Below are 26,483 nucleotides of genomic sequence, written 5' to 3' on the forward strand. Positions count from 1 at the left end.
TGTCAGGAGGAGGCATGGGCCCCACATAATCTGGTTAGCCCAGGTGTTAAAAAAGTGTGGAAAATAACCTTTACACCCTGGGAACCCAAAGGCCTTTGGCAGCTTGCTCAATTTCATGGGTAGGAAATTCAGGGTGTCTATGAACCGTATTTTAAAAGGGCATACCGTCATCACCATCAGTTTAGACCCCAGGGTTATGAGTTCCACCTGTATCTTTTCACGAATCATGTTTTCGCAGAATAAAGGAGTCATAGGCTTTTGAGTTGTGGGCGAGCATGGTATACCCTTGGAATTTGGTTTGAATGAAAGTGCTTAGGAAATCCCCAACGCACGTTCGTCCCTCAAACTCCCAGCTGTCGTCGGACGTGAGATGGTGTGCGTAAATATAGTTAGGCGGTGTACCCCCGTCTCTTGTGTGCACTCTATATCAAACACTATATAGTCTTCGGTCTTGGTCCGAGGTAGACCTTTAACCATATAACACTGGTGGTTGGTGCCGGCCTTGTAAGACACATGACAACGGGGACATATCATACCTTTGCACTTGTGATCCGATGCCACATACCGCCCACACTCGCTGCAGTCCTTTTTAGGGACGCAGGTGAAAGATTTCTCGTGTGTGCTCAAGCAGTTTTGCGAGCGACAAAACATCCTACATGTGCCGCACCTCACCTTCAGGGTAGCGTCTTCTATACACCCGTCCCTCTGACACATCTTACAATGCATTTCACACTGGTGGTATTTTTTATTGCTGTATATATGGTCACAGTGGGCGCACACATACCTGACCCCCAGAAAACCTTTAAGGTTCAAGATGCCGTAAAAATGATTTTCGGCGTGGAGGACATATACGGTCTTGTTTCTCACAGGTTCCCTGGTTGTAAAGTACTTCCAGGAACCGTTGTGATAGAGAACTTTCACCGTCACGGCGAAATAGTTCTCAAAAAGACCTACATCGCCAAAGCCGACCATTCGGTCAGGAGGTATTTCAAGAACCTCATGGGCTTCAGCAGCTCTAGACATGATGACAGCGTCAGGGGTCTTGCGAGCCATCAGCAGCCCCACAATGCTGGCCGCCAGACATGTATTGGCTGGGGCGTTGTTAAAGTTGAGCAGCCACCGTTGTTTCTTACCAAATATTTGACTGTATAGTATGCTCTTTAAAGGTCTGGAAACACCACCCTCACGACCACGTACAATGAGGGCTATGACTCTAAAAGTGCCATAGGCTACTAGTTCAGCCTTACTTGGTAAAAGCCTTGAGAGGTTTTCTAAAAATTGCACAGCGCCAAAAACATCTCGGGTCTTCCGCCTGGTGAACAAGGGAGTGTCAAAGCCCTGCCCCTGGAAGCGGAGTTGGAAAAAGTCATTAGGCCCCATATTGTGTAACAACCTTTCTATGAGCTCCTGCACAGCCTGATGTATAGATAGAACACCTTGATCGGCTGATGTTATTTGGTGTAGGTTAACAAATCTAAACTCCTCATAGTGTTCTACGGCCCTAAACCTCTCTACATTGCGAATGTAACTTCTAACACTCTCTAAAAACAAGGGCTCTGGGCCCTCATCAGTAGGAGTGTGAGTTGCGGAGGTGCTCTCTGTTGTGTCATTTTGGGGGGTCATGGTGGGACATGTCTCAGGGGTCCTTATAAACCTGCGGGTAGCGCATATTCTCGCCTTCTTCAGCTTATGTATTAAAAGCCGCCGTTGCTTTGTACAACGAAGCCACTTTTTTTTTTTTTAATAGACCCAGGCTTTTCTAGACACCATGCCCCAGCCTATCTGAACAGGAAGGTCGGTGTCATTGTACGCCTTGTTCATGGAGGCTGCCGTTACAGTTCCACCCCGAGGTACTTCTGAATGTTGCTGTGCTTGGAGTTTTAAAGCCATCCCCCCTACCCCCTTCAAATTGCCGACCCTCAATATGTTAGACCCTGCACCTATGTATTGTCGGTGGTAAAGTGCAGGTTTATATGTTTCAGGCACTGGTCTTGAAGCTATGGTACAGTGTTTGAAGGGGTTGAGGGAAACATTGGGGTCTAGGGAAACAGGTCTGTCTTGTTTGAAGGGGTCTAGGGAAATAGTGTTGTCTTGTTTGAGGGTGTCCCCGGGGCTCTGGACTAACAGGAGGTTCGACCACTGGAGCTGGGGTTGCCGGCTCAAAGAGAAATACGGGGGCCTTTAGTAAGGGTGTCAAGGAGGGTTTTATTGAAATGTACGTTTTCTTCGTGTAAAACAAAAGAGTCTCTAGTCTTTACACAAGGCGGACTGTCGTGGTGCCTTATGGTCTTGGTAGTCTTCTTCCCGATCCGTCTCCGTTCAAGGATCCCACGAGGTACCAAAAAGAAAGGAAACAAAGAGAAAGGCGAGTTACTTCCTGCACTCTGGGATTGAGGGAGGTTAAACCATGTGTAGTGCTCAGTTTGTAAACGGGCGTGCGAGAGAGTGCCCGTGCTCAGGACAGGGTTTCTCTTGCGGGGAGTTTTTACACTGGTGGCTGTCTCCGCCTCCCAACCCACCCCGCGACCCGGCCCCGTACCTCTCGTAGCCACGCTCCTCCCGTGGGTGCGTGGCAGGGCGAAGCGTCCAACCGTTGGCCTCCTGGCTTGTCGTTCTTGTCTTCTTCTCATCCTCGGTCTCGTTCAGCGCCGGTCTCCTCCTCGATGTCCTCCGCCAGGGAAACGCCGTCCGTCTTCGATCCTGAGCTTCCTGCTTTTGTCGTCACCAGGGGCGGGGCTCCATAGTCACCACGATCTTCCTTAAAGGAGCCGTACACATTCACCCCGTTGGGCCAATCTGTTTCGGTGTCTCCAGCCTCCTCGCACCACGAACCGGTCGGTGGCTTTGAAGACAAGGTGCAAGGTGAAAGGGGGGTGGCGCACCACCAGTCATTAGGTTTTACGGTCTCTTGCATGTCGAACCCGTGACAGAGGGGTTGCGGGGCAACAGATGGGCGCTGCTTGAGCAGTCGTAAGAAGCGTACAGACTTTGTCACTAACCTCTGGACCTTACGGCTATATTTTGGGGGCCTCTTATGAGCACCAGTGGCTGTGGTGGTCTTTAGGGGCTGGTGCTGCCATAGTCACGCCTCTATACCATGTATGTCTGCCACAGCCGCCTGACACGCCTGTATTATCACTGTTTTACACAACCCAACCCTTTCCACGACCTTCTGATGAGCTTTCTGTTGGGCCTCCCTCTCTAAGCCGTTATTGGAAAACCTCAGATCAATTCTCATGTTTGCGCCGTTCGCCTGACGTTTTAATTTTCGAACAGCCATCTGTATCTCTTTTACATGAGCCCCCACTATATCTAGGGTGTTTACAGACCCATCTTGTCCCTGCTTAGGGGGGACCACCTTGCGCGGCCTTATAAATGGATGCAACTCCTTAGGACCCTCTATACTGCTAACTGCCTTAGCCCCATTCTGTAACGCCGGCTGAGGACCCTCTATACTACTAACTGCCTTAGCCCCATTCTGTACCGCCTGTTCAGGACCCTCTATACTGCTAACAGCCTTAGCCCCATTCAGTACCGCCTGCTCAGGACCCTCTATACTGCCAACAGTCTTAGCCCCATTCTTTAACGCCAGTGCCTTTAGTGTTCTAGAAATAGGGACCCACTGCGAACGCCCTGGTGCGTACAGGAGCGGATCATTGCAAACTTTGAATGGAAAAAGCGGATGTACCCACTGGGCCCGTGGTATTGTCATCCACACTGTTTGGGCTGTTTGGGGCTTACGACGGCCTCGGGGCTGGACACGGGACTGTACACGGGGCTGGCAGCTTTGCTGGACACGGGACTGTACACGGGGTTGGCAGCGGGGCTGGACACGGGACTGTACACGGGGTTGGCAGCGGGGCTGGACACGGGACTGTACACGGCGTTGGCAGCGGGGCTGGTGGGGTCGTATGCCCCCGGAGGGGTACTAGGGGACAAAGGGTATGAGGATTGTGAGGAGCTCTCGTTTTAATCATGGGTCCTAGCTGGAATGCCTGTGCCAGGGTGTAGTGACTGGTTACAGGGGTTCTGTAAACCCTCTGTGCTCAAAGACCCCTGGTACACCGCTTCTGGGGTTCTACCTAGGCTGTCTACCATCCCCCTCATCACCTCAAGAGCGTGGCTATTCACGATAGAAGGACCTTCTAGGGGTTGCGTATTATCACCTGTTGAGACCCTAGGCTGGGCCTGAACATTTACAATTGGCTTTGGGGTCTGCTCCGGGGCGTGCACCTCTACATGAACAGTTATTTTATTTGGCACTGTCTGGGGTTTCAGGATGCTGGGTGGATCCAGCGTTGCATTAGGGTTGCTGAGGGCCTCTGCTAACTGTAGCTTAGGGACCCCCGGTTTCAGCTTCAGATGTTTTCTTGAGAGGCGCGATGTTTTAGGGGGCTGTGGTGGCGCCATCTCTTCTACACCCACAGGTACATCTACCGCCTCCTTGGGGCTCATGGGTGTATAGGCCTCATTCAAGGGCTTTTTTACAGATAAGTCTAAGGGGCTATCTTTGGGTTCAGGGGTCCTAGGTTTCTTCTTCTCAGGGCTTAAGGGCTTTGCCTGGACCTGTGGGAGCACCGGCGCCGTCTTCTTTAGGTTTAAGGGTTCTGCTTGGGGCTCTGTGAATACCTTGGAGGACTTCACACATTTTAAAGGGTTGGGAAGGTTCTCTGTGTCCCTATGTTTCTTCTTAAGGGAGGCAGTGTTTGAGACACCTTTCTCTTTTGAACCCTGAGAAGGCTCGGACCCTCTGTAGCTGTTTTACACAGACCATGCCCTGTGTTATCTGTGTTTGTAAACACTCCGCCAGTGCTGACCCCACCCCTGTGCAGAATAGATTGTTGTAGAGGATTGTTAATCATGTTGTTTGGTGTGTAGTACGTAGATAGGTTCTCCTGGCGTACACGCCTACTCACGCCTTTTGCAGCGCTTCTGTTGTTCTGGACGGTTGCTGTTATGTCCCTTAGGGCTGCGCCGACCTCTCTTCAACAGCATGTTTCTGAGCCGCTTCTAAAATATAAACAGAAAAAATATATATATTAGAGAAAGCATAAAAAAAAGAACACATACAAACAGCACAATCCTAAGTTCTACACAGCCACCTTTTTATATAGGCATTGCTACAAGTTGTTGTACCCTTCTGCTTGAGAGTCTGTAACACCGCTAGTACTTTTCACACCCTTTGTAACAAACACACCTGATAGAGGTCTTTTTGCAACTCCTTTTTTTTACAGTGGTCCGACTTTAGAAGGTAAAGCTTTCCTCTTCAAAGGGCTTTCTTTTGAAAGTTGCGCCGCCTCTTGTACCTCGACGCCGTCCGGGCATAACGTGGGGGTGCCTGCAAAGAAAAAAATAATACCCAGCATTAGTCATCTTTCTGAGGAGTCCCCCTATACACCCTCAGGGTCAGGACTCTGGCCTACCCCGCCAACTCCCCAGCGTCTTAGACAGTTTAAATAACAGCGGTCTTTTTATTTACATGTAGGAACTGAAGTGTTTTGCACACTGTTCAGAGCTCCTTGAGCCTCGAGGTACACCATAAGATCTTCAAAAACTTGTTGTAGGTCGGGATCATAAGCTGTAAAAGTATACATACATGAGACCCACATTAGAAAAAAGAGAACTTCTGAGAGATTGGTGTACAAAACTACGTAGAACTACACAACTTAAAAAATATATACCTGGCTGCGGGGTTGTCAAGTCTACGGCGTTGCTAGTTATTACATGGGTGTCCAGCACCGGGGGTACATTGGTAACGGCTGCTTTTGCAGAGTCTTGCATCTGTATTAAACAAAAAAAAAGCACCTGTTTTAGAAAACGCCTTTCTTAAACAAAAGTATCACAACTTCAAACAATTCAGGTATACATTTACAAGGGTGGCTGGTGGGTGCAACAACACACATTTTTAAAAAAGCGTTGCATGTGCTGCGCTAAAACATATGTTTTAAAAAAAGGGGTGACTGTACAGCGCAAAAGCATGTGTTGTAATAGTTATGCTTCCTTGGGGTTAGCGTTATCAGACATTTTAAAAGAAATAGAAACACCCTGCGCCACATCCTGTGCTTCTGGGTAAGTTACTTAATGTACCGCCAACATCGTACCTTGCAGCCACTGCACATATGTGCTTGGCACTCTTTTGTAACATGTACATGCCACTTTTCTCTTGTAACACATTATTTAATACCTCTCACATTTTGCAGTCTTTTGATACTTGCGCCAGTGTCACAATTGCCTACATAGCGCTTATTCTCATGCTTGAGTGTCTGCCTTATATTGCAGTATTATACCTCTAATTGCACTTGGTTTTCTCTTGTACCCTGCACACATGCCACTTTTTTCCTCCATTAATGCACCGTTTGCTACCTCATGTATTTTGTTTGCTCACAATTGTCACTTTTTGCAGCCTGTAATGCCCGCTTGCTACCTCATGTATTTTGTTTTGCTCACAAATGTCACTTTTACCACATGTAACTTATCGTCTGCTTTTGTATTTTGCACACGTGTAATATTCTCCTCCTTTTGTGAAGCACTCTACAACTTAGGGTAAAGTTTGCGCTACTCAATAAATAAAAAACACACACACCGGAGCTGCAAGGGAAGGTCCGCCCCTTCAGTGACGAGTGCTGACATCACTGAAGGGGCGTGGCTTTCCCTGCAGCCTCGATGGGGGAAGAAACACTCCGCCATGCCTCAAGGCCGTAGGGATTCACGTGGGCTCCTTGGAAATGCCCCCTGGACCCTACGGCGGAGAACACCAGCACTGGAGCCCAGCCCCAGACATCCCCCGGGCAGCGCCTTGCTGAAGCGGGCTCGGGGAAATTTTTTTTTATTTTTTAAAAAAAGCGGCAAACTCTGCACTCGGGGGCCCGGAGCCCCACAGGACAGCAGACACCCCTAACCCCGAGCAGCGCCATGGCAAAGCGGGCTCGGGGCATTTTTTGTTTTTTAAAAAGCGTCAAACTCGGCACTCGGGGGCCCGGAGCTCCAACAGGACAGCAGAGCCCCTACCCCACAACACCCCCGAGCAGCGCCAGCCGCAAGCGGGCTCGGGGGCATTTTTAAAAAAATCAGCAAACGGGGCACAGCGCCCCCCAGAGAACACCCGGAGTCCGCCCCCAGAGCCCCCGAGCAGCGCCATGGAGAAGCGGGCTCGGGGGCATTTAAAGCGGGACAGAAGCAGCATTCGGGGCATGCAGCCCCACAGGACACCCAGCCCTAACACCCCCGAGCAGAGTCAGCCGCAAGCGGGCTCGGGGCAATTTTATAAAAATGGGACAGAAGCAGCATTCGGGCCCCGGAGCCCCACCGGACACACAGCCAACGCCCCCGCACCCCCCGAGCAGTGCCATGGAGAAGCGGGCTCGGGGTATTTGAATATAAAAAAAGCGGAAAAAGTATGAACTCTGGCCCCACAGAGCCCCCGGGACACACAGCCCACACCCCAGCACCCCGAGCAGCGCCATGGAGAAGCGGACTCTGGGGCATTTGATTATAAAAATGAAGCAGCACAAGGGCCCCAGGAGCCACGAGGACACCAGGAACACAGCACCCTCACCCCGACCAGCACCATGGAGAAGCGGGCTCGGGGCTTATTTTAAAAAGGGCCTCATACCCCAAAACCCCAGGACCATGGATCCCACCCCCCAGAACCCCCTCAGCTCCAAGCATACTGAAGAACCACCATGCAGACTCTCTTTTAAGGATCCATACTATGGCTTATTACCTGCATAAAAAAAACGGTTTGGTGAGTACAATAATGCATTATTTATTTTGAATTGTATGCCATGTATATTATTTAAAGACCCTATGGTAACCTTGCAATACCAACACCTCAAAGCCTCTAACATTTATTAGCATTAAATGTACAACATCCTGGTAAAATGTTTCTATGCTCTGTAACATACACGTTTCCCCTCTGCATGTACCCTCCTAAGGCCTACAACATTATGCCCCTTAAATACAAACCCTGCAAACTCTGCGCCAGCCCCACAACACCACCCCTATTAACATTAAAGACATACATACATAGCTTTAAACTCAAGCCTTCAACAACGCCTTTATTCATTTTAAATACATTTACATTACATTTCACGTCTTGTAAAAAACTTAATTGGCACCAATATTCACATTAAACACAACACATCGCCTTAAACATTAACAGTTTACAAAGTACTATTTAGCATTGTCAAAACTACGGTTTTGTATACTTTAAATACCACATAAACATACATCCTTGCACCATGCTTTATTTACCTTCCTAAAACTGTCACAGGCGGCTTCAATTTGGGAGACGTTGCTCAGGTCCATTCTTGCCTTAAGTTCCAAGGGTTGGCTCTGTGCCTCCAAGACAATCCACGCAAGTCGCTCCCCAAGGGTGTTGAAGGGATTGTTGGTGCAGAAATCCTCAAAGTGCAGAAAAGCAATCCGGGCCAGTCACTCCCAAAGGTTTTTTGACTTGGTTGTTGGTGCAGGAGTCCTCAAGGTGCAGCAGAGCAATCCACGCCAGTCGCTCCCACAAGTTTTTTGAATGGGTGTATGGCAGTGTTCCTTAAGGGGCCTTTTTATACCTGTCCATGCATGCTAATTAGAAGCCCCCACACCCTTTATGACTTGAGGGGGTTTAGAACAATGTCATGGGGTTCTTTGGACGGGAACTTTTTTTTCTATACTTGTACAGTTTATGCTGTATACATCTGTTACTTAAACTCATGGCCTATCTTGGGAACAGTAGGGTTATCACCGGTGCTGGGGGTGGCCATCGCAAACATATCTAAATCTTCTGGACACTTTTATAATGGGTCTCATATGTTAAAGTTGTTTGGTCCTGCTCCTGGGAAGTAGGGAACTTTTGTTTACAGTATGGGGGACTTGAATCCGCCCCTTCTTCCATTGGCTAGCTCCATAAATGGAGGCTAGCCATTGGAAGACATCGTTGTCAATCAGTCTTTCCCAGTCAGAACGCGATTTGGGGGCGTTTCTGGGTCTTTTTTTAAGTCCCGCCCTCTCCTCTTCCCATTGGCTGGAATTTTACCTTCCAGCCAATGGGAAGGGGAGAGCACGCAAACACGCCCCCGAATCCCGAAACGACCTGTTGCTCTGTTCCAGACTTGTTCTCTCTGAGGTAGTGTTATGTGACGTCAAGAGTGACAGGTGTCCTATCCTCGCAGCCCCACTTCCTCCTGCGAGACCACTGCGAAAACTTCGTGTTAGGGGGCCTGCACCTTTAAAGACAATTTTCATGGTCATGGGGGCCAGCAGGGCTCCAGCCAGAATGCTGCGTGGCGGGACATGGCCCGTTCCTCCCCCACACCTCGTGAAGTGATGTGGCAGCTGAGCCTGACAGCACGAGCAGCAAACCGAGCCGGGCTGAGGCTAGAAATCCCCCCCACCCAGTCATGGAACAGTAGCAGGGGAGGGAGGGCCTGGGCGGAGCACATGGCGCTGCTTGTGACGGCTGAGTGGGCAGCGCAGCTCACGGGCGGGGGCGCGCGTGACGCCCAAGGTGTGTAAAAGCGAAGGTATGCCTCGCTGCCGGGCGGGCGCCCAACTGTGAACTTCAAGGTGCTAACAACTGGCAGGATGTCAGGTGTTAGTGACGTGTGAAAGGCTGCATTCTTTGTCACCGATCACCCCCACCCCCCCCCCCCCCAGCCTCCTCCACCTCCCCCAGTGTCGGACTCTTTTCTTTTACTAGGTATCATGTTTTCGCTCCAGCTGTAATTCTAACTTGCAGTTGGGTAATAAAAGAATGTAGCCCAAGTTAGCATTCCCGGAGAATGAACCGGCAGATGTGGCCAGCTGTTAAGTCTTTGATTTAGTAGTATTTTTTTAAATAGGACATTGTCTCAAATGTCGCTGATTATAAATTCTAATGCCTTTTGTGTGCTACTTTTTTACACGTGTGGTTTACGATAGATTTTGTTTGTTTTTTGTTTTTACCGCACGTTTGCTAACGGACTAGGGAGACTACATTTTACACAACACGTATTGTTCTTGGAAGGATGCCTCTGACAACATTTTGTTAATGGTTTTCCTAGCAAAAGTGTCAATGTGGTGCGTGTCTTGGACTTGCGTTCTCTAGACCAGCATATGAAGTAAATATTTGGGAGAGGGAACTTAAGTGCCTCTAAAAAGTACACTTAATTTCTTTATATATTAACTTGCAGTGGTTTCATGGGCCCCTAGTGAACTGAACTGAACTCCTAGGGGGCGTCTTAACACAAAAAACAATGCTATTTATGGATGTGAGCTGTTATAGGCCGCTTCCAACTGTCTCAATTTGAAAAGACAAGAGATCTCCGCTGCATGTGAAGATGAAGGAATTGCTCATTTCTGGTGTAGTGAGAACTCTAGAATAGGAACCCAGAATACTTTCTCAGAGTTGGCAAGTGGGCCACCTAACCTCTACCACTAGCACGTGGATGTGCACCAGCAAAGGGACCTCAAACTCGAAGTCTCCTTTACTTTCTTTTAATGCATTCCAGTATGTTAGTTTCCATAGAGGTCAGTCGGTTATTAACATGGATTAGCTGTGCGTTAGTAACTCCTATTAATCTTGGCCATGACAGCACAGGCTCTACAAACTTCTTATGGCCAAAGCCTCCCCCTCCCACCCGCTGTTCTTTGATGGACTTGGTTCCAAAAATTGTGGGCAATTTTTTGGGGACTTTTCTACTGGAACTTAGCCACACCTTTTTTATATGTAATTAATGAACCTGACATAGAATACTCTTTACAGACGTTCATCTATGTTGCTGTTTCTTAGTTGGTGCATTATAATACTTTTTTCACAGTAGCTTTTTCTGTGGCACTGGGATTTGAATGCAAACTAAGAATGGGCATTCAAGCTATTACTGTTTTAGCTTTTCGTTGACAGCTGTGATTCAGAGATTACGACTAATAACATCTTGGTAATTTTGAGAATACAAACTGATGGACTAAGTTAAACATGGTGAAAAGCATCCACTTTCTGCCTTACTTCAAAACAATACTTTCAGGCCTGCATTAACAAAAAAAAATCACATTTACTCAGGGGCTAAGCACCCAAGGGTGGATTCCAAGCAGAGTGCTTACGTGCCAAAGGTTGAGGATGGCATTTGATGAAGCAGTACTTTTTTTATTTTTATTCAAAAGGTGTGGGTGGATGCAAGGATGGTGTTCAATTTCGACTTAATTGTATAGAGTATAAAAGAATGTCACTGTTGGTACATGCAAAACTGCTTCAGAGATGAGTCTTTATGTATGACCCTTGTACTAAGCTTGGAGCATGCGTTTATTCTTTCACTGAAGTGTACCTGGAAAATTCTTTCACTGAAGTGTACCTGGAAAATTTGAATATTCATGAGCAAGGATGAAACAAAAATTACCCGGTTAGGTTGCTATAAAGGATGTGGGTTAAGGAAGAGTTGTGTGGTAACTCAAGTTACCAGCTTGGACAGTTACCCATTAAGGATGATATTAACCTCCTTTATCGTATTGGACAGAACACCTCAAATGAAGATTGTGCAGTCTTCACCTAAAGCTTTTGAGAACCATCACAAGATCATATGGGCACTGGCAGTAGTTTCCTTTACAACTTGAGCATGTTGTGGTGTTTCAGCTGTAGTTCAAAGTTAGACTTTTATGTTGTTCACTGCCCTTTTTTAGGTTTCGCCTAAACTTGAAAGGGACTTGCATACCACATCTTTCCTGATTTCCTATTGGTTCCTGTGCGTGCCTCTTCCGCCATTTCTATTGGCTGTAGCATATTTTCCTGCATTTACCAATGCTTGTATCTACTTTACTTCTCTTAACAGTTTTTCAACGGCGGGAAACTCATAACATCCGCTTTGGTCGAACTATATTTTCATAAAGTTTTGCCTTTTACTATTGCAGCATATTTGTACAACAATTTATCACCCAAAGAGATTACATGATTTGCATAGAATCACACCATGTTGCGATGTGCCTCCTAGACTCGAACTGGGATCCTCAGCGTTAGACATACAACATGTGATGAAGAAATCACTGAAAGGCGCGCATTTTCACATGAAACTGGTGGGTTTCTTCGAAAGTTTATGCAAAAGAATGCAAACAAAACTTGCTTCGATGCTTAATTGCGAATTTATTTCATTCCAGTAGAAGTATCATTTATCAAATTATTCTTGAAATGTATCCAACATAAATCAATCTTCACATTACTTGGTGCTTGCCCAATGCATTTCGGGTTAATGGGTATAACCCTTCGTCAGGGGCCTAAAAATGAAAACATACAAGACCTTAACTTTCAGGAACAAGAGCCATGAGGTCATATTGACCAAACACATGAATGACGTTGATATCAATGCTATGGTTGTATATGTAACCTATTAAACATTTTCAAGCAGCAATACAGCGTTATACATGAAAACAAAGAAACAGAAACTAACGTCGTGGTCCTATCTGTGTGCGCTAGTGAGGTGCATTGTGGGAACAAGTGGTGTAATCTGAGCGTGTGGTATTAGGAAAAAGTATGAATGCGGGGAGAAATGGGATGGAAGCCTGAGCGTGTGGCGGGCAGGGCCACAAGTAATGGAGCTTACCGCAGTAGTAACGTGTAGTCGTCTTAGTGTTCCGAACGCGGAACCGGTCCGGTTAGCGAAGGACCAATGGGAAGGTTAGTTATAGGTATGTTGGTGGGTCACGTGGTGCGGGATCGGAGAAATAATATGACGAAACGAGGCCGGAATTAAATGTGGATGGGAATCAGGATGGGATGACATGAATTAACGTAAAATGACAATGAAGGATTATGAAAATAATGAGGATTCACGAACTTAAACGCGCGGAATAGCGTGGCTGTAGTATGTGTTCTCATTGGTGCACTCAGGGTCACGTGATGCGGCGACTGAAAGTAAACAAAGGCTCATGTAGGATGACTCGAGTAGTGGAAAATGCAAAGTGAAAAGACGTCAGAACCAGGTGATAAGAAAATGATAAGAAAATGAAGTGTGTGGTAATGAAAATAGCATCATAGGCTATGGCATGATTGGAGTAATATGGGTTTTAACACATTGCGTGAACATCAATGATTGTCAGAGTACCAACATCCAAACTCAATGAATATTCATAATAATGTACTGGCTCAACAAATAGGGTGCGTCAAGATTACGTAAAGCAAAATAGAGACTGCATTGGAAAAATAGGAGTAATAAATTCATTGTAGTCAATTAGATCATCCATAGAGGAGCCAGAGGTCGCTCGTGTAGCCGAATGGAGTGTCACAATTTACAGAAAACATGAATATTCGATTCTGTCATTGATCCCTGCTGGTTGGAGGGAATTCAGTTTCTTGATCCAGTAAAATTCTGCTTGTAGTCGTTGTTTCGTGGGATCAATGTCTTGGCGTTGCGGGAGTACCTCAAGTATGGTGAATTTGAGTTGAGTGATTTGATGATTGTTCTCAAGCCAGTGAGTGGCTATTGCTGATTTCATGTTTTTTGTCCGAATATTGCTTTTGTGCTCTGATATTCTTGTCTTGATCTTTCTTTCTGTCTGTCCGACATATATTTTGCCACATGGGCATTTGATTGCGTAAATCACGTTTTTAGTATCACAAGTTCCTGTATATTGTAGATCAATTTTGTGACCTTTGGTGGGATGCATGAAAGTGTTTCCAGGTATTATATTATTGCAATGTATGCAATTAAGGCATTTGAGCATACCTTTAAATGAGGTTTTAGTGACTTTTTTGGCACTGAGTGTCTCTTTAAGGTTTTTGGATCTTTTAAAGGCAAAAGTCAAATGATCACTGTAGAGGTTGGTTAGGTCTGGTTCTGTTCTGATCAGGTTCCAATGTTGCTTAATGATTCTCTTAATTTGTGCAGATGCTGTCGAATATTTTAAGACACATACTGTCTTGTTTTCTTTGGATTGAGGTTTAGATGTTAATAGTTGATCTCTTGTAAGATTTGTTACTTTTTTGATGGATTCCTCTAGGACATCTTTTGGATATCCGCGTTTTAGGTATTGTTGTTGTTGATCTATGAAGGTTTCTTCCAATCTATGAGGATCAGAGGTGATTCTTTTGAGACGAATGAATTGGGACGTGGGTAAATGTTTTTTCAAAGTTTCCGGATGAAAGCTTTGGTACAACAAGCTAGAATTTCGATCTGTGGGTTTTTGTACACTTGAGTGTGTAGTTTTTGGTTGATGATAGTTATCTGTACATCTAGAAAAGAGATGGTTTCTTTTTGGATGGTATATGTAAATTTGATTCTGGGATTTAGTTGATTTATTTCCATGATGTTGGTCAGAAGTTGTTCTTTGTCACCTTTCCAAATTAAAAATAGATCGTCTATGTATCTTTTGAATGTCACTAGGTGATCAGTCCAGTTGGTGTTGTTCAATATATTCTCATGTTCAAATTTGGACATGAACAGGTTAGCATACGAGGGGGCCCCCCCCGAAACCCATTGAGGTTCCATTACACTGGTTATAGAACTTGTTGTCCCATTCAAAGTAGCTATGATATAGCGCAAAGTGCATGAGTTCCATTAGAAAGATTTTATTGGCTTCACATTCATCATCTCTTAGGAGATTCCATTCGAAAGCTTCAAGACCTTCATTGTGTGGTATGGAAGTGTATAGTGACACTACATCAATTGTGCTGAGCCAATATTCTGTATTGGGTTCCAACTCTATGGTTTTAAGCAAATTGAGAAAAGATGTAGTATCCTTAATGTAAGTTTGACCTCTCTGTACGATCGGCTGTAGAAAACAGTCTAGATATTTGCCAATACTGTCAGATATAGACCCGCAAGCAGACACTATAGGTCTGAAGGGTGTTTTTTTCAAGTCTTTGTGAATTTTTGGCAACATATAAAGTTTTGGCCTCCTTGGGTATTTGGTTACCAAAAATGTGTATGTTCTTTCGTCGATCCATTTTTGTTCTAAAGCATGATCCAGAATTACTGTGAGGATTTTTTGGTATTCTTCAGTGGGGTCAATATCCAAAGGAATGTATGTATTTTCATCGTGTACGTGTTGGTTGACACTAGAATGATAAAAGGTGGTATCCATGACAATAAGGGCTCCCCCTTTGTCTGCTTTTTGAAAAGTGATTTCAGTATCTTTTGACAACTGCATGATGGTACTGAGTTCTTTCTTAGACATGTTGTTTTTGATGTTTTTATTGAAGTTGATTTTTTGAATGTCAGTTAGTATCATTCTTTCCACAGTTTCTATGGTTTTGTGTGAATATGGTGCACAAAAAGTGCTCTTGGGTTTGAAAACCGTGATGTCGGTAGTAGATGGAGGTATCGCATCTTTGAAGAAGTATTTCAATTTAAGGTTTCTGAAGAATTTAAATAGCGCTATCTCAGTTTCCGCCAAGTTGGTCTTATATGTAGGTACAAATGTAGTTCCTTTATTTAATACCGCCATCTGGGCTGGTGTGAGAGGTTTAGATGAGATATTGATTACTAAGTCGGTTTTGTTGACTTCTGACTCCTTGTTCGTTTGGCTATTTCTTCTGGAGTTTCTTCTCCCCCTCCTGATACGATTATAGGTGGTGCGTTTGCTGCAGGACTGATGTCTAAAAAAGGCTGCTTTTTAGTAGATGTACTGGGTTGTTGGGTTTTCTCAATAGGTTGTCTTGTCTGTGCAATGTCAGATTCAGATACTAAACTTTCTTGTGATGAATTAGATGATGGTTTAGTTTTGGGTTGGTGCCATTTCTTTTGGTTATAAATTTCTGCCCAAGTGTACACTTCGTCATATTTATAATCTATTGTGTCTCTTTTGTATTTCCTGACTTTCCGATCATTTACTTCTTTGGCATATTTGTCTAATCTTTTGTTCACATCCTCCAGCGTTGTTTGTAAATCTGGAAATTTTTCAAGCTCCTTTTTCATATTGTTGAGATCGACTTCAATTTCTTTTAAGACTTTGGAAAGTTCTTGTATAATTAATAGAATTAGATCCAGCGAGCATTTGTTCAGGATTTGATACCACTTTTCGACAAAATTTTTACTGTTCTTACACAACATCGGTTTTAGAGCGATTCTCAACCCTCTGGGGATTCTCCTATTCTTATGATAATGTATCAATGTAGTCGCATGTAATCTCTGGTTAATTTCTTTTTTGCTTAAAAATTCAAATTGCCGGATTAATTGTGCTGTAGTTGAAATGTTTGGACTGAAAGCTCTGGTCTCTTGTATGAGTCCATATATTTCTTCTGCTGCTTCAGGAGTGAAGGCTAGCAATTCGGCTTGATTGGTAGTTAATTGGGCTATTTCTTCAAACTGCATTTTTCAAACTGTTTGTTGGTGCGCTGGGAGATGAGGTAGGCAAAAGTCTGTGAAATTTGGTTATAGTATCTCCGTGCACTCACTAGGTTATTCCAATTCAATTGGTTTGGGCGCGTTTCCTTGTCGCACTATGCCAGGTAGTGCCTTAAATCATACATACAACATGTGATGAAGAAATCACTGAAAGGCGTGCATTTTCACATGAAACTGGTGGGTTTCTTCGAAAGTTTATGCAAAAGAATGCAAACAAAACTTGCTTCGATGCTTAATTGCGAATTTATTTCATTCCAGTAGAAGTATCATTTATCAAATTATTCTTGAAATGTATCCAACATAAATCAATCTTCACATTACTTGGTGCTTGCCCAATGCATTTCGGGTTAATGGGTATAACCCTTCGTCAGGGGCCTAAAAATGAAAACATACAAGACCTTAACTTTCAGGAACAAGAGCCATGAGGTCATATTGACCAAACACATGAATGACGTTGATATCAATGCTATGGCTGTATATGTAACCTATTAAACATTTTCAAGCAGCAATACAGCGTTATACATGAAAACAAAGAAACAGAAACTAACGTCGTGGTCCTATCTGTGTGCGCTAGTGAGGTGCGTTGTGGGAACAAGTGGTGTAATCTGAGCGTGTGGTATTAGGAAAAAGTATGAATGCGGGGAGAAATGGGATGGAAGCCTGAGCGTGTGGCGGGCAGGGCCACAAGTAATGGAGCTTACCGCAGTAGTAACGTGTAGTCGTCTTAGTGTTCCGAACGCGGAACCGGTCCGGTTAGCGAAGGACCAATGGGAAGGTTAGTTATAGGTATGTTGGTGGGTCACGTGGTGCGGGATCGGAGAAATAATATGACGAAACGAGGCCGGAATTAAATGTGGATGGGAATCAGGATGGGATGACATGAATTAACGTAAAATGACAATGAAGGATTATGAAAATAATGAGGATTCACGAACTTAAACGCGCGGAATAGCGTGGCTGTAGTATGTGTTCTCATTGGTGCACTCAGGGTCACGTGATGCGGCGACTGAAAGTAAACAAAGGCTCATGTAGGATGACTCGAGTAGTGGAAAATGCAAAGTGAAAAGACGTCAGAACCAGGTGATAAGAAAATGATAAGAAAATGAAGTGTGTGGTAATGAAAATAGCATCATAGGCTATGGCATGATTGGAGTAATATGGGTTTTAACACATTGCGTGAACATCAATGATTGTCAGAGTACCAACATCCAAACTCAATGAATATTCATAATAATGTACTGGCTCAACAAATAGGGTGCGTCAAGATTACGTAAAGCAAAATAGAGACTGCATTGGAAAAATAGGAGTAATAAATTCATTGTAGTCAATTAGATCATCCATAGAGGAGCGAGAGGTCGCTCGTGTAGCCGAATGGAGTGTCACAATTTACAGAAAACATGAATATTCGATTCTGTCATTGATCCCTGCTGGTTGGAGGGAATTCAGTTTCTTGATCCAGTAAAATTCTGCTTGTAGTCGTTGTTTCGTGGGATCAATGTCTTGGCGTTGCGGGAGTACCTCAAGTATGGTGAATTTGAGTTGAGTGATTTGATGATTGTTCTCAAGCCAGTGAGTGGCTATTGCTGATTTCATGTTTTTTGTCCGAATATTGCTTTTGTGCTCTGATATTCTTGTCTTGATCTTTCTTTCTGTCTGTCCGACATATATTTTGCCACATGGGCATTTGATTGCGTAAATCACGTTTTTAGTATCACAAGTTGCTGTATATTGTAGATCAATTTTGTGACCTTTGGTGGGATGCATGAAAGTGTTTCCAGGTATTATATTATTGCAATGTATGCAATTAAGGCATTTGAGCATACCTTTAAATGAGGTTTTAGTGACTTTTTTGGCACTGAGTGTCTCTTTAAGCTTTTTGGATCTTTTAAAGGCAAAAGTCAAATGATCACTGTAGAGGTTGGTTAGGTCTGGTTCTGTTCTGATCAGGTTCCAATGTTGCTTAATGATTCTCTTAATTTGTGCAGATGCTGTCGAATATTTTAAGACACATACTGTCATGTTTTCTTTGGATTGAGGTTTAGATGTTAATAGTTGATCTCTTGTAAGATTCGTTAGTTTTTTGATGGATTCCTCTAGGACATCTTTTGGATATCCGCGTTTTAGGTATTGTTGTTGTTGATCTATGAAGGTTTCTTCCAATCTATGAGGATCAGAGGTGATTCTTTTGAGACGAATGAATTGGGACGTGGGTAAATGTTTTTTCAAAGTTTCCGGATGAAAGCTTTGGTACAACAAGCTAGAATTTCGATCTGTGGGTTTTTTGTACACTTGAGTGTGTAGTTTTTGGTTGATGATAGTTATCTGTACATCTAGAAAAGAGATGGTTTCTTTTTGGATGGTATGTGTAAATTTGATTCTGGGATTTAGTTGATTTATTTCCATGATGTTGGTCAGAAGTTGTTCTTTGTTACCTTTCCAAATTAAAAATAGATCGTCTATGTATCTTTTGAATGTCACTAGGTGATCAGTCCAGTTGGTGTTGTTCAATATATTCTCATGTTCAAATTTGGACATGAACAGGTTAGCATACGAGGGGGCCCCCCCGAAACCCATTGAGGTTCCATTACACTGGTTATAGAACTTGTTGTCCCATTCAAAGTAGCTATGATATAGCGCAAAGTGCATGAGTTCCATTAGAAAGATTTTATTGGCTTCACATTCATCATCTCTTAGGAGATTCCATTCGAAAGCTTCAAGACCTTCATTGTGTGGTATGGAAGTGTATAGTGACACTACATCAATTGTGCTGAGCCAATATTCTGTATTGGGTTCCAACTCTATGGTTTTAAGCAAATTGAGAAAAGATGTAGTATCCTTAATGTAAGTTTGACCTCTTTGTACGATCGGCTGTAGAAAACAGTCTAGATATTTGCCAATACTGTCAGATATAGACCCGCAAGCAGACACTATAGGTCTGAAGGGTGGTTTTTTCAAGTCTTTGTGAATTTTTGGCAACATATAAAGTTTTGGCCTCCTTGGGTATTTGGTTACCAAAAATGTGTATGTTCTTTCGTCGATCCATTTTTGTTCTAAAGCATGATTCAGAATTACTGTGAGGATTTTTTGGTATTCTTCAGTGGGGAATCAATTTTACACATACCATCCAAAAAGAAACCATCTCTTTTCTAGATGTACAGATAACTATCATCAACCAAAAACTACACACTCAAGTGTACAAAAAACCCACAGATCGAAATTCTAGCTTGTTGTACCAAAGCTTTCATCCGGAAACTTTGAAAAAACATTTACCCACGTCCCAATTCATTCGTCTCAAAAGAATCACCTCTGATCCTCATAGATTGGAAGAAACCTTCATAGATCAACAACAACAATACCTAAAACGCGGATATCCAAAAAATGTCCTAGAGGAATCCATCAAAAAAGTAACGAATCTTACAAGAGATCAACTATTAACATCTAAACCTCAATCCAAAAAGAAAACAAGACAGTATGTGCCTTAAAATATTCGACAGCATCTGCCCAAATTAAGAGAATCATTAAGCAACATTGGAACCTGATCAGAACAGAACCAGACCTAACCAACCTCTACAGTGATCATTTGACTTTTGCCTTTAAAAGATCCAAAAACCTGAAAGAGACACTCAGTGCCAAAAAAGTCACTAAAACCTCATTTAAAGGTATGCTCAAATGCCTTAATTGCATACATTGCAATAATATAATACCTGGAAACACTTTCATGCATCCCACCAAAGGTCACAAAAGTGATCTACAATATACAGGAACTTGTGATACTAAAAACGTGATTTAGGCAACCACTGCCCATGTGGCAAAATATATGTCGGACAGACAGAAAGAAAGATCAAGACAAGAATATCAGAGCACAAAAGCAATATTCGGACAAAAAAACATGAAATCAGCAATAGCCACTCACTGGCTTGAGAACAATCATCAAATCACTCAACTCAAATTCTCCATACTTGAGGTACTCCCGCAACGCCAAGACATTGATCCCACGAAACAACGACTACAAGCAGAATTTTACTGGATCAAGAAACTGAATTCCCTCCAACCAGCAGGGATCAATGACAGAATCGAATATTCATGTTTTCTGTAAATTGTGACACTCCATTCGGCTACACGAGCGACCTCTCGCTCCTCTATGGATGATCTAATTGACTACAATGAATTTATTACTCCTATTTTTCCAATGCAGTCTCTATTTTGCTTTACGTAATCTTGACGCACCCTATTTGTTGAGCCAGTACATTATTATGAATATTCATTGAGTTTGGATGTTGGTACTCTGACAATCATTGATGTTCACGCAATGTGTTAAAACCCATATTACTCCAATCATGCCATAGCCTATGATGCTATTTTCATTACCACACACTTCATTTTCTTATCATTTTCTTATCACCTGGTTCTGACGTCTTTTCACTTTGCATTTTCCACTACTCGAGTCATCCTACATGAGCCTTTGTTTACTTTCAGTCGCCGCATCACGTGACCCTGAGTGCACCAATGAGAACACATACTACAGCCACGCTATTCCGCGCGTTTAAGTTCGTGAATCCTCATTATTTTCATAATCCTTCATTGTCATTTTACGTTAATTCATGTCATCCCATCCTGATTCCCATCCACATTTAATTCCGGCCTCGTTTCGTCATATTATTTCTCCGATCCCGCACCACGTGACCCACCAACATACCTATAACTAACCTTCCCATTGGTCCTTCGCTAACCGGACCGGTTCCGCGTTCGGAACACTAAGACGACTACACGTTACTACTGTGGTAAGCTCCATTACTTGTGGCCCTGCCCGCCACACGCTCAGGCTTCCATCCCATTTCTCCCCGCATTCATACTTTTTCCTAATACCACACGCTCAGATTACACCACTTGTTCTCACAACGCACCTCACTAGCGCACACAGATAGGACCACGACGTTAGTTTCTGTTTCTTTGTTTTCATGTATAACGCTGTATTGCTGCTTGAAAATGTTTAATAGGTTACATATACAACCATAGCATTGATATCAACGTCATTCATGTGTTTGGTCAATATGACCTCATGGCTCTTGTTCCTGAAAGTTAAGGTCTTGTATGTTTTCATTTTTAGGCCCCTGACGAAGGGTTATACCCATTAACCCGAAATGCATTGGGCAAGCACCAAGTAATGTGAAGATTGATTTATGTTGGATACGTTTCAAGAATAATTTGATAAATGATACTTCTACTGGAATGAAATAAATTCGCAATTAAGCATCGAAGCAAGTTTTGTTAGCATTCTTTTGCATACACTTTCGAAGAAACCCACCAGTTTCATGTGAAAATGCGCGCCTTTCAGTGATTTCTTCATCACATGTTGTATGTATGATTTAAGGCACTACCTGGCATAGTGCGACAAGGAAACGCGCCCAAACCAATTGAATTGGAATAACCTAGTGAGTGCACGGAGATACTATAACCAAAGTTCACAGACTTTTGCCTACCTCATCTCCCAGCGCACCAACAAACAGTTTGAAAAATGCAGTTTGAAGAAATAGCCCAATTAACTACCAATCAAGCCGAATTGCTAGCCTTCACTCCTGAAGCAGCAGAAGAAATATATGGACTCATACAAGAGACCAGAGCTTTCAGTCCAAACATTTCAACTACAGCACAATTAATCCGGCAATTTGAATTTTTAAGCAAAAAAGAAATTAACCAGAGATTACATGCAACTACATTGATACATTATCATAAGAATAGGAGAATCCCCAGAGGGTTGAGAATCGCTCTAAAACCGATGTTGTGTAAGAACAGTAAAAATGTTGTCGAAAAGTGGTATCAAATCCTGAACAAATGCTCGCTGGATCTAATTCTATTAATTATACAAGAACTTTCCAAAGTCTTAAAAGAAATTGAAGTCGATCTCAACAATATGAAAAAGGAGCTTGAAAAATTTCCAGATTTACAAACAACGCTGGAGGATGTGAACAAAAGATTAGACAAATATGCCAAAGAAGTAAATGATCGGAAAGTCAGGAAATACAAAAGAGACACAATAGATTATAAATATGACGAAGTGTACACTTGGGCAGAAATTTATAACCAAAAGAAATGGCAACAACCCAAAACTAAACCATCATCTAATTCATCACAAGAAAGTTTAGTATCTGAATCTGACATTGCACAGACAAGACAACCTATTGAGAAAATCCAACAACCCAGTACATCTACTAAAAAGCAGCCTTTTTTAGACATCAGTCCTGCAGCAAACGCACCACCTATATTCGTATCAGGAGGGGGAGAAGAAACTCCCGAAGAAATAGCCAAACGAACAAGGAGTCAGAAGTCAACAAAACCGACTTAGTAATCAATATCTCATCTAAACCTCTCACACCAGCCCAGATGGCGGTATTAAATAAAGGAACTACATTTGTACCTACATATAAGACCAACTTGGCGGAAACTGAGATAGCGCTATTTAAATTCTTCAGAAACCTTAAATTGAAATACTTCTTCAAAGATGCGATACCTCCATCTACTACCGACATCACGGTTTTCAAACCCAAGAGCACTTTTTGTGCACCATATTCACACAAAACCATAGAAACTGTGGAAAGAATGATACTAACTGACATTCAAAAAATCAACTTCAATAAAAACATCAAAAACAACATGTCTAAGAAAGAACTCAGTACCATCATGCAGTTGTCAAAAGATTCTGAAATCACTTTTCAAAAAGCAGACAAAGGGGGAGCCCTTATTGTCATGGATACCACCTTTTATCATTCTAGTGTCAACCAACACGTACACAATGAAAATACATACATTCCTTTGGATATTGACCCCACTGAAGAATACCAAAAAATCCTCACAGTAATTCTGGATCATGCTTTAGAACAAAAATGGATCGACGAAAGAACATACAAATTTTTGGTAACCAAATACCCAAGGAGGCCAAAACTTTATATGTTGCCAAAAATTCACAAAGACTTGAAAAAACCACCCTTCAGACATATAGTGTCTGCTTGCGGGTCTATATCTGACAGTATTGGCAAATATCTAGACTGTTTTCTACAGCCGATCGTACAAAGAGGTCAAACTTACATTAAGGATACTACATCTTTTCTCAATTTGCTTAAAACCATAGAGTTGGAACCCAATACAGAATATTGGCTCAGCACAATTGATGTAGTGTCACTATACACTTCCATACCACACAATGAAGGTCTTGAAGCTTTCGAATGGAATCTCCTAAGAGATGATGAATGTGAAGCCAATAAAATCTTTCTAATGGAACTCATGCACTTTGCGCTATATCATAGCTACTTTGAATGGGACAACAAGTTCTATAACCAGTGTAATGGAACCTCAATGGGTTTCGGGGGGGCCCCCTCGTATGCTAACCTGTTCATGTCCAAATTTGAACATGAGAATATATTGAACAACACCAACTGGACTGATCACCTAGTGACATTCAAAAGATACATAGACGATCTATTTTTAATTTGGAAATTTGACAAAGAACAACTTCTGACCAACATCATGGAAATAAATCAACTAAATCCCAGAATCAAATTTACACATACCATCCAAAAAGAAACCATCTCTTTTCTAGATGTACAGATAACTATCATCAACCAAAAACTACACACTCAAGTGTACAAAAAACCCACAGATCGAAATTCTAGCTTGTTGTACCAAAGCTTTCATCCGGAAACTTTGAAAAAACATTTACCCACGTCCCAATTCATTCGTCTCAAAAGAATCACCTCTGATCCTCATAGATTGGAAGAAACCTTCATAGATCAACAACAAAAATACCTAAAACGCGGATATCCAAAAGATGTCCTAGAGGAATCCATCAAAAAAGTAACGAATCTTACAAGAGATCAACTATTAACATCTAAACCTCAATCCAAAGAAAACAAGACAGTATGTGTCTTAAAATATTCGACAGCATCTGCACAAATTAAGAGAATCATTAAGCAACATTGGAACCTGATCAGAACAGAACCAGACCTAACCAACCTCTACAGTGATCATTTGACTTTTGCCTTTAAAAGATCCAAAAACCTTAAAGAGACACTCAGTGCCAAAAAAGTCACTAAAACCTCATTTAAAGGTATGCTCAAATGCCTTAATTGCATACATTGCAATAATATAATACCTGGAAACACTTTCATGCATCCCACCAAAGGTCACAAAATTGATCTACAATATACAGGAACTTGTGATACTAAAAACGTGATTTACGCAATCAAATGCCCATGTGGCAAAATATATGTCGGACAGACAGAAAGAAAGATCAAGACAAGAATATCAGAGCACAAAAGCAATATTCGGACAAAAAACATGAAATCAGCAATAGCCACTCACTGGCTTGAGAACAATCATCAAATCACTCAACTCAAATTCACCATACTTGAGGTACTCCCGCAACGCCAAGACATTGATCCCACGAAACAACGACTACAAGCAGAATTTTACTGGATCAAGAAACTGAATTCCCTCCAACCAGCAGGGATCAATGACAGAATCGAATATTCATGTTTTCTGTAAATTGTGACACTCCATTCGGCTACACGAGCGACCTCTCGCTCCTCTATGGATGATCTAATTGACTACAATGAATTTATTACTCCTATTTTTCCAATGCAGTCTCTATTTTGCTTTACGTAATCTTGACGCACCCTATTTGTTGAGCCAGTACATTATTATGAATATTCATTGAGTTTGGATGTTGGTACTCTGACAATCATTGATGTTCACGCAATGTGTTAAAACCCATATTACTCCAATCATGCCATAGCCTATGATGCTATTTTCATTACCACACACTTCATTTTCTTATCATTTTCTTATCACCTGGTTTTGACGTCTTTTCACTTTGCATTTTCCACTACTCGAGTCATCCTACATGAGCCTTTGTTTACTTTCAGTCGCCGCATCACGTGACCCTGAGTGCACCAATGAGAACACTTACTACAGCCACGCTATTCAGCGCGTTTAAGTTCGTGAATCCTCATTATTTTCATAATCCTTCATTGTCATTTTACGTTAATTCATGTCATCCCATCCTGATTCCCATCCACATTTAATTCCGGCCTCGTTTCGTCATATTATTTCTCCGATCCAGCACCACGTGACCCACCAACATACCTATAACTAACCTTCCCATTGGTCCTTCGCTAACCGGACCGGTTCCGCGTTCGGAACACTAAGACGACTACACGTTACTACTGCGGTAAGCTCCATTACTTGTGGCCCTGTCCGCCACACGCTCAGGCTTCCATCCCATTTCTCCCCGCATTCATACTTTTTCCTAATACCACACGCTCAGATTACACCACTTGTTCCCACAACGCACCTCACTAGCGCACACAGATAGGACCACGACGTTAGTTTCTGTTTCTTTGTTTTCATGTATAACGCTGTATTGCTGCTTGAAAATGTTTAATAGGTTACATATACAGCCATAGCATTGATATCAACGTCATTCATGTGTTTGGTCAATATGACCTCATGGCTCTTGTTCCTGAAAGTTAAGGTCTTGTATGTTTTCATTTTTAGGCCCCTGACGAAGGGTTATACCCATTAACCCGAAATGCATTGGGCAAGCACCAAGTAATGTGAAGATTGATTTATGTTGGATACATTTCAAGAATAATTTGATATATGATACTTCTACTGGAATGAAATAAATTCGCAATTAAGCATCGAAGCAAGTTTTGTTTGCATTCTTTTGCATAAACTTTCGAAGAAACCCACCAGTTTCATGTGAAAATGCGCGCCTTTCAGTGATTTCTTCATCACATGTTGTATGTATGATTTAAGGCACTACCTGGCATAGTGCGACAAGGAAACACGCCCAAACCAATTGAATTGGAATAACCTAGTGAGTGCACGGAGATACTATAACCAAATCCTCAGCGTTAGAGTCAGCAGCTCTGGCCACTGTGCCACATCCTGTCCACTCCCATGTTATTCATGCACCCTTCATCCATGCTTTCATTCTGTCAGACGATGATTGATGAAAACTGTTTGTTTATTACATAGGCGAAACCGATGCATTACCAATGCTTGTTAAAACATACTATGGGTTTCCCACCACCTACATTTTAAAAGCTCCCCTTTTACAATCAGTTACTTCTACAGAAAGACCCTTTTTTCAAACATAAAAAAACACCTCCCACACACTGGGCT

General features: G+C 42.7%; 2 protein-coding genes and 1 pseudogene across 2 annotated transcripts; 1 reads left to right on the plus strand and 2 right to left on the minus strand.

Annotated features, from left to right (window-relative positions):
- Window positions 1–13,245: 13,245 nt before the first annotated feature.
- On the minus strand, window positions 13,246–14,261 carry LOC147683128 (uncharacterized; annotated as a pseudogene).
- Window positions 14,262–17,687: 3,426 nt separating this feature from the next.
- On the minus strand, window positions 17,688–18,704 carry LOC147683129 (uncharacterized). Its single transcript, XM_086944785.1, has one exon. It carries the CDS (start codon window positions 18,702–18,704, stop codon window positions 17,688–17,690), a length of 1,017 nt encoding a protein of 338 aa, XP_086800911.1.
- A 5,118-nt stretch (window positions 18,705–23,822) lies between these two features.
- On the plus strand, window positions 23,823–24,839 carry LOC147683130 (uncharacterized). Its single transcript, XM_086944786.1, has one exon. It carries the CDS (start codon window positions 23,823–23,825, stop codon window positions 24,837–24,839), a length of 1,017 nt encoding a protein of 338 aa, XP_086800912.1.
- Window positions 24,840–26,483: the final 1,644 nt, after the last annotated feature.

This window comes from Lissotriton vulgaris, chromosome 11 (genome assembly GCF_964263255.1).
Source record: "Lissotriton vulgaris chromosome 11, aLisVul1.2, whole genome shotgun sequence".
Classification (NCBI taxonomy): Eukaryota; Metazoa; Chordata; class Amphibia; order Caudata; family Salamandridae; genus Lissotriton; species Lissotriton vulgaris.

Excerpts from the sequence above, each read along its gene's own strand:
- LOC147683130 (XM_086944786.1), top strand. The coding sequence starts at position 23,823 with ATGGAAATAAATCAACTAAATCCCAGAATCAAATTTACACATACCATC.
- LOC147683129 (XM_086944785.1), bottom strand. The coding sequence starts at position 18,704 with ATGGAAATAAATCAACTAAATCCCAGAATCAAATTTACACATACCATC.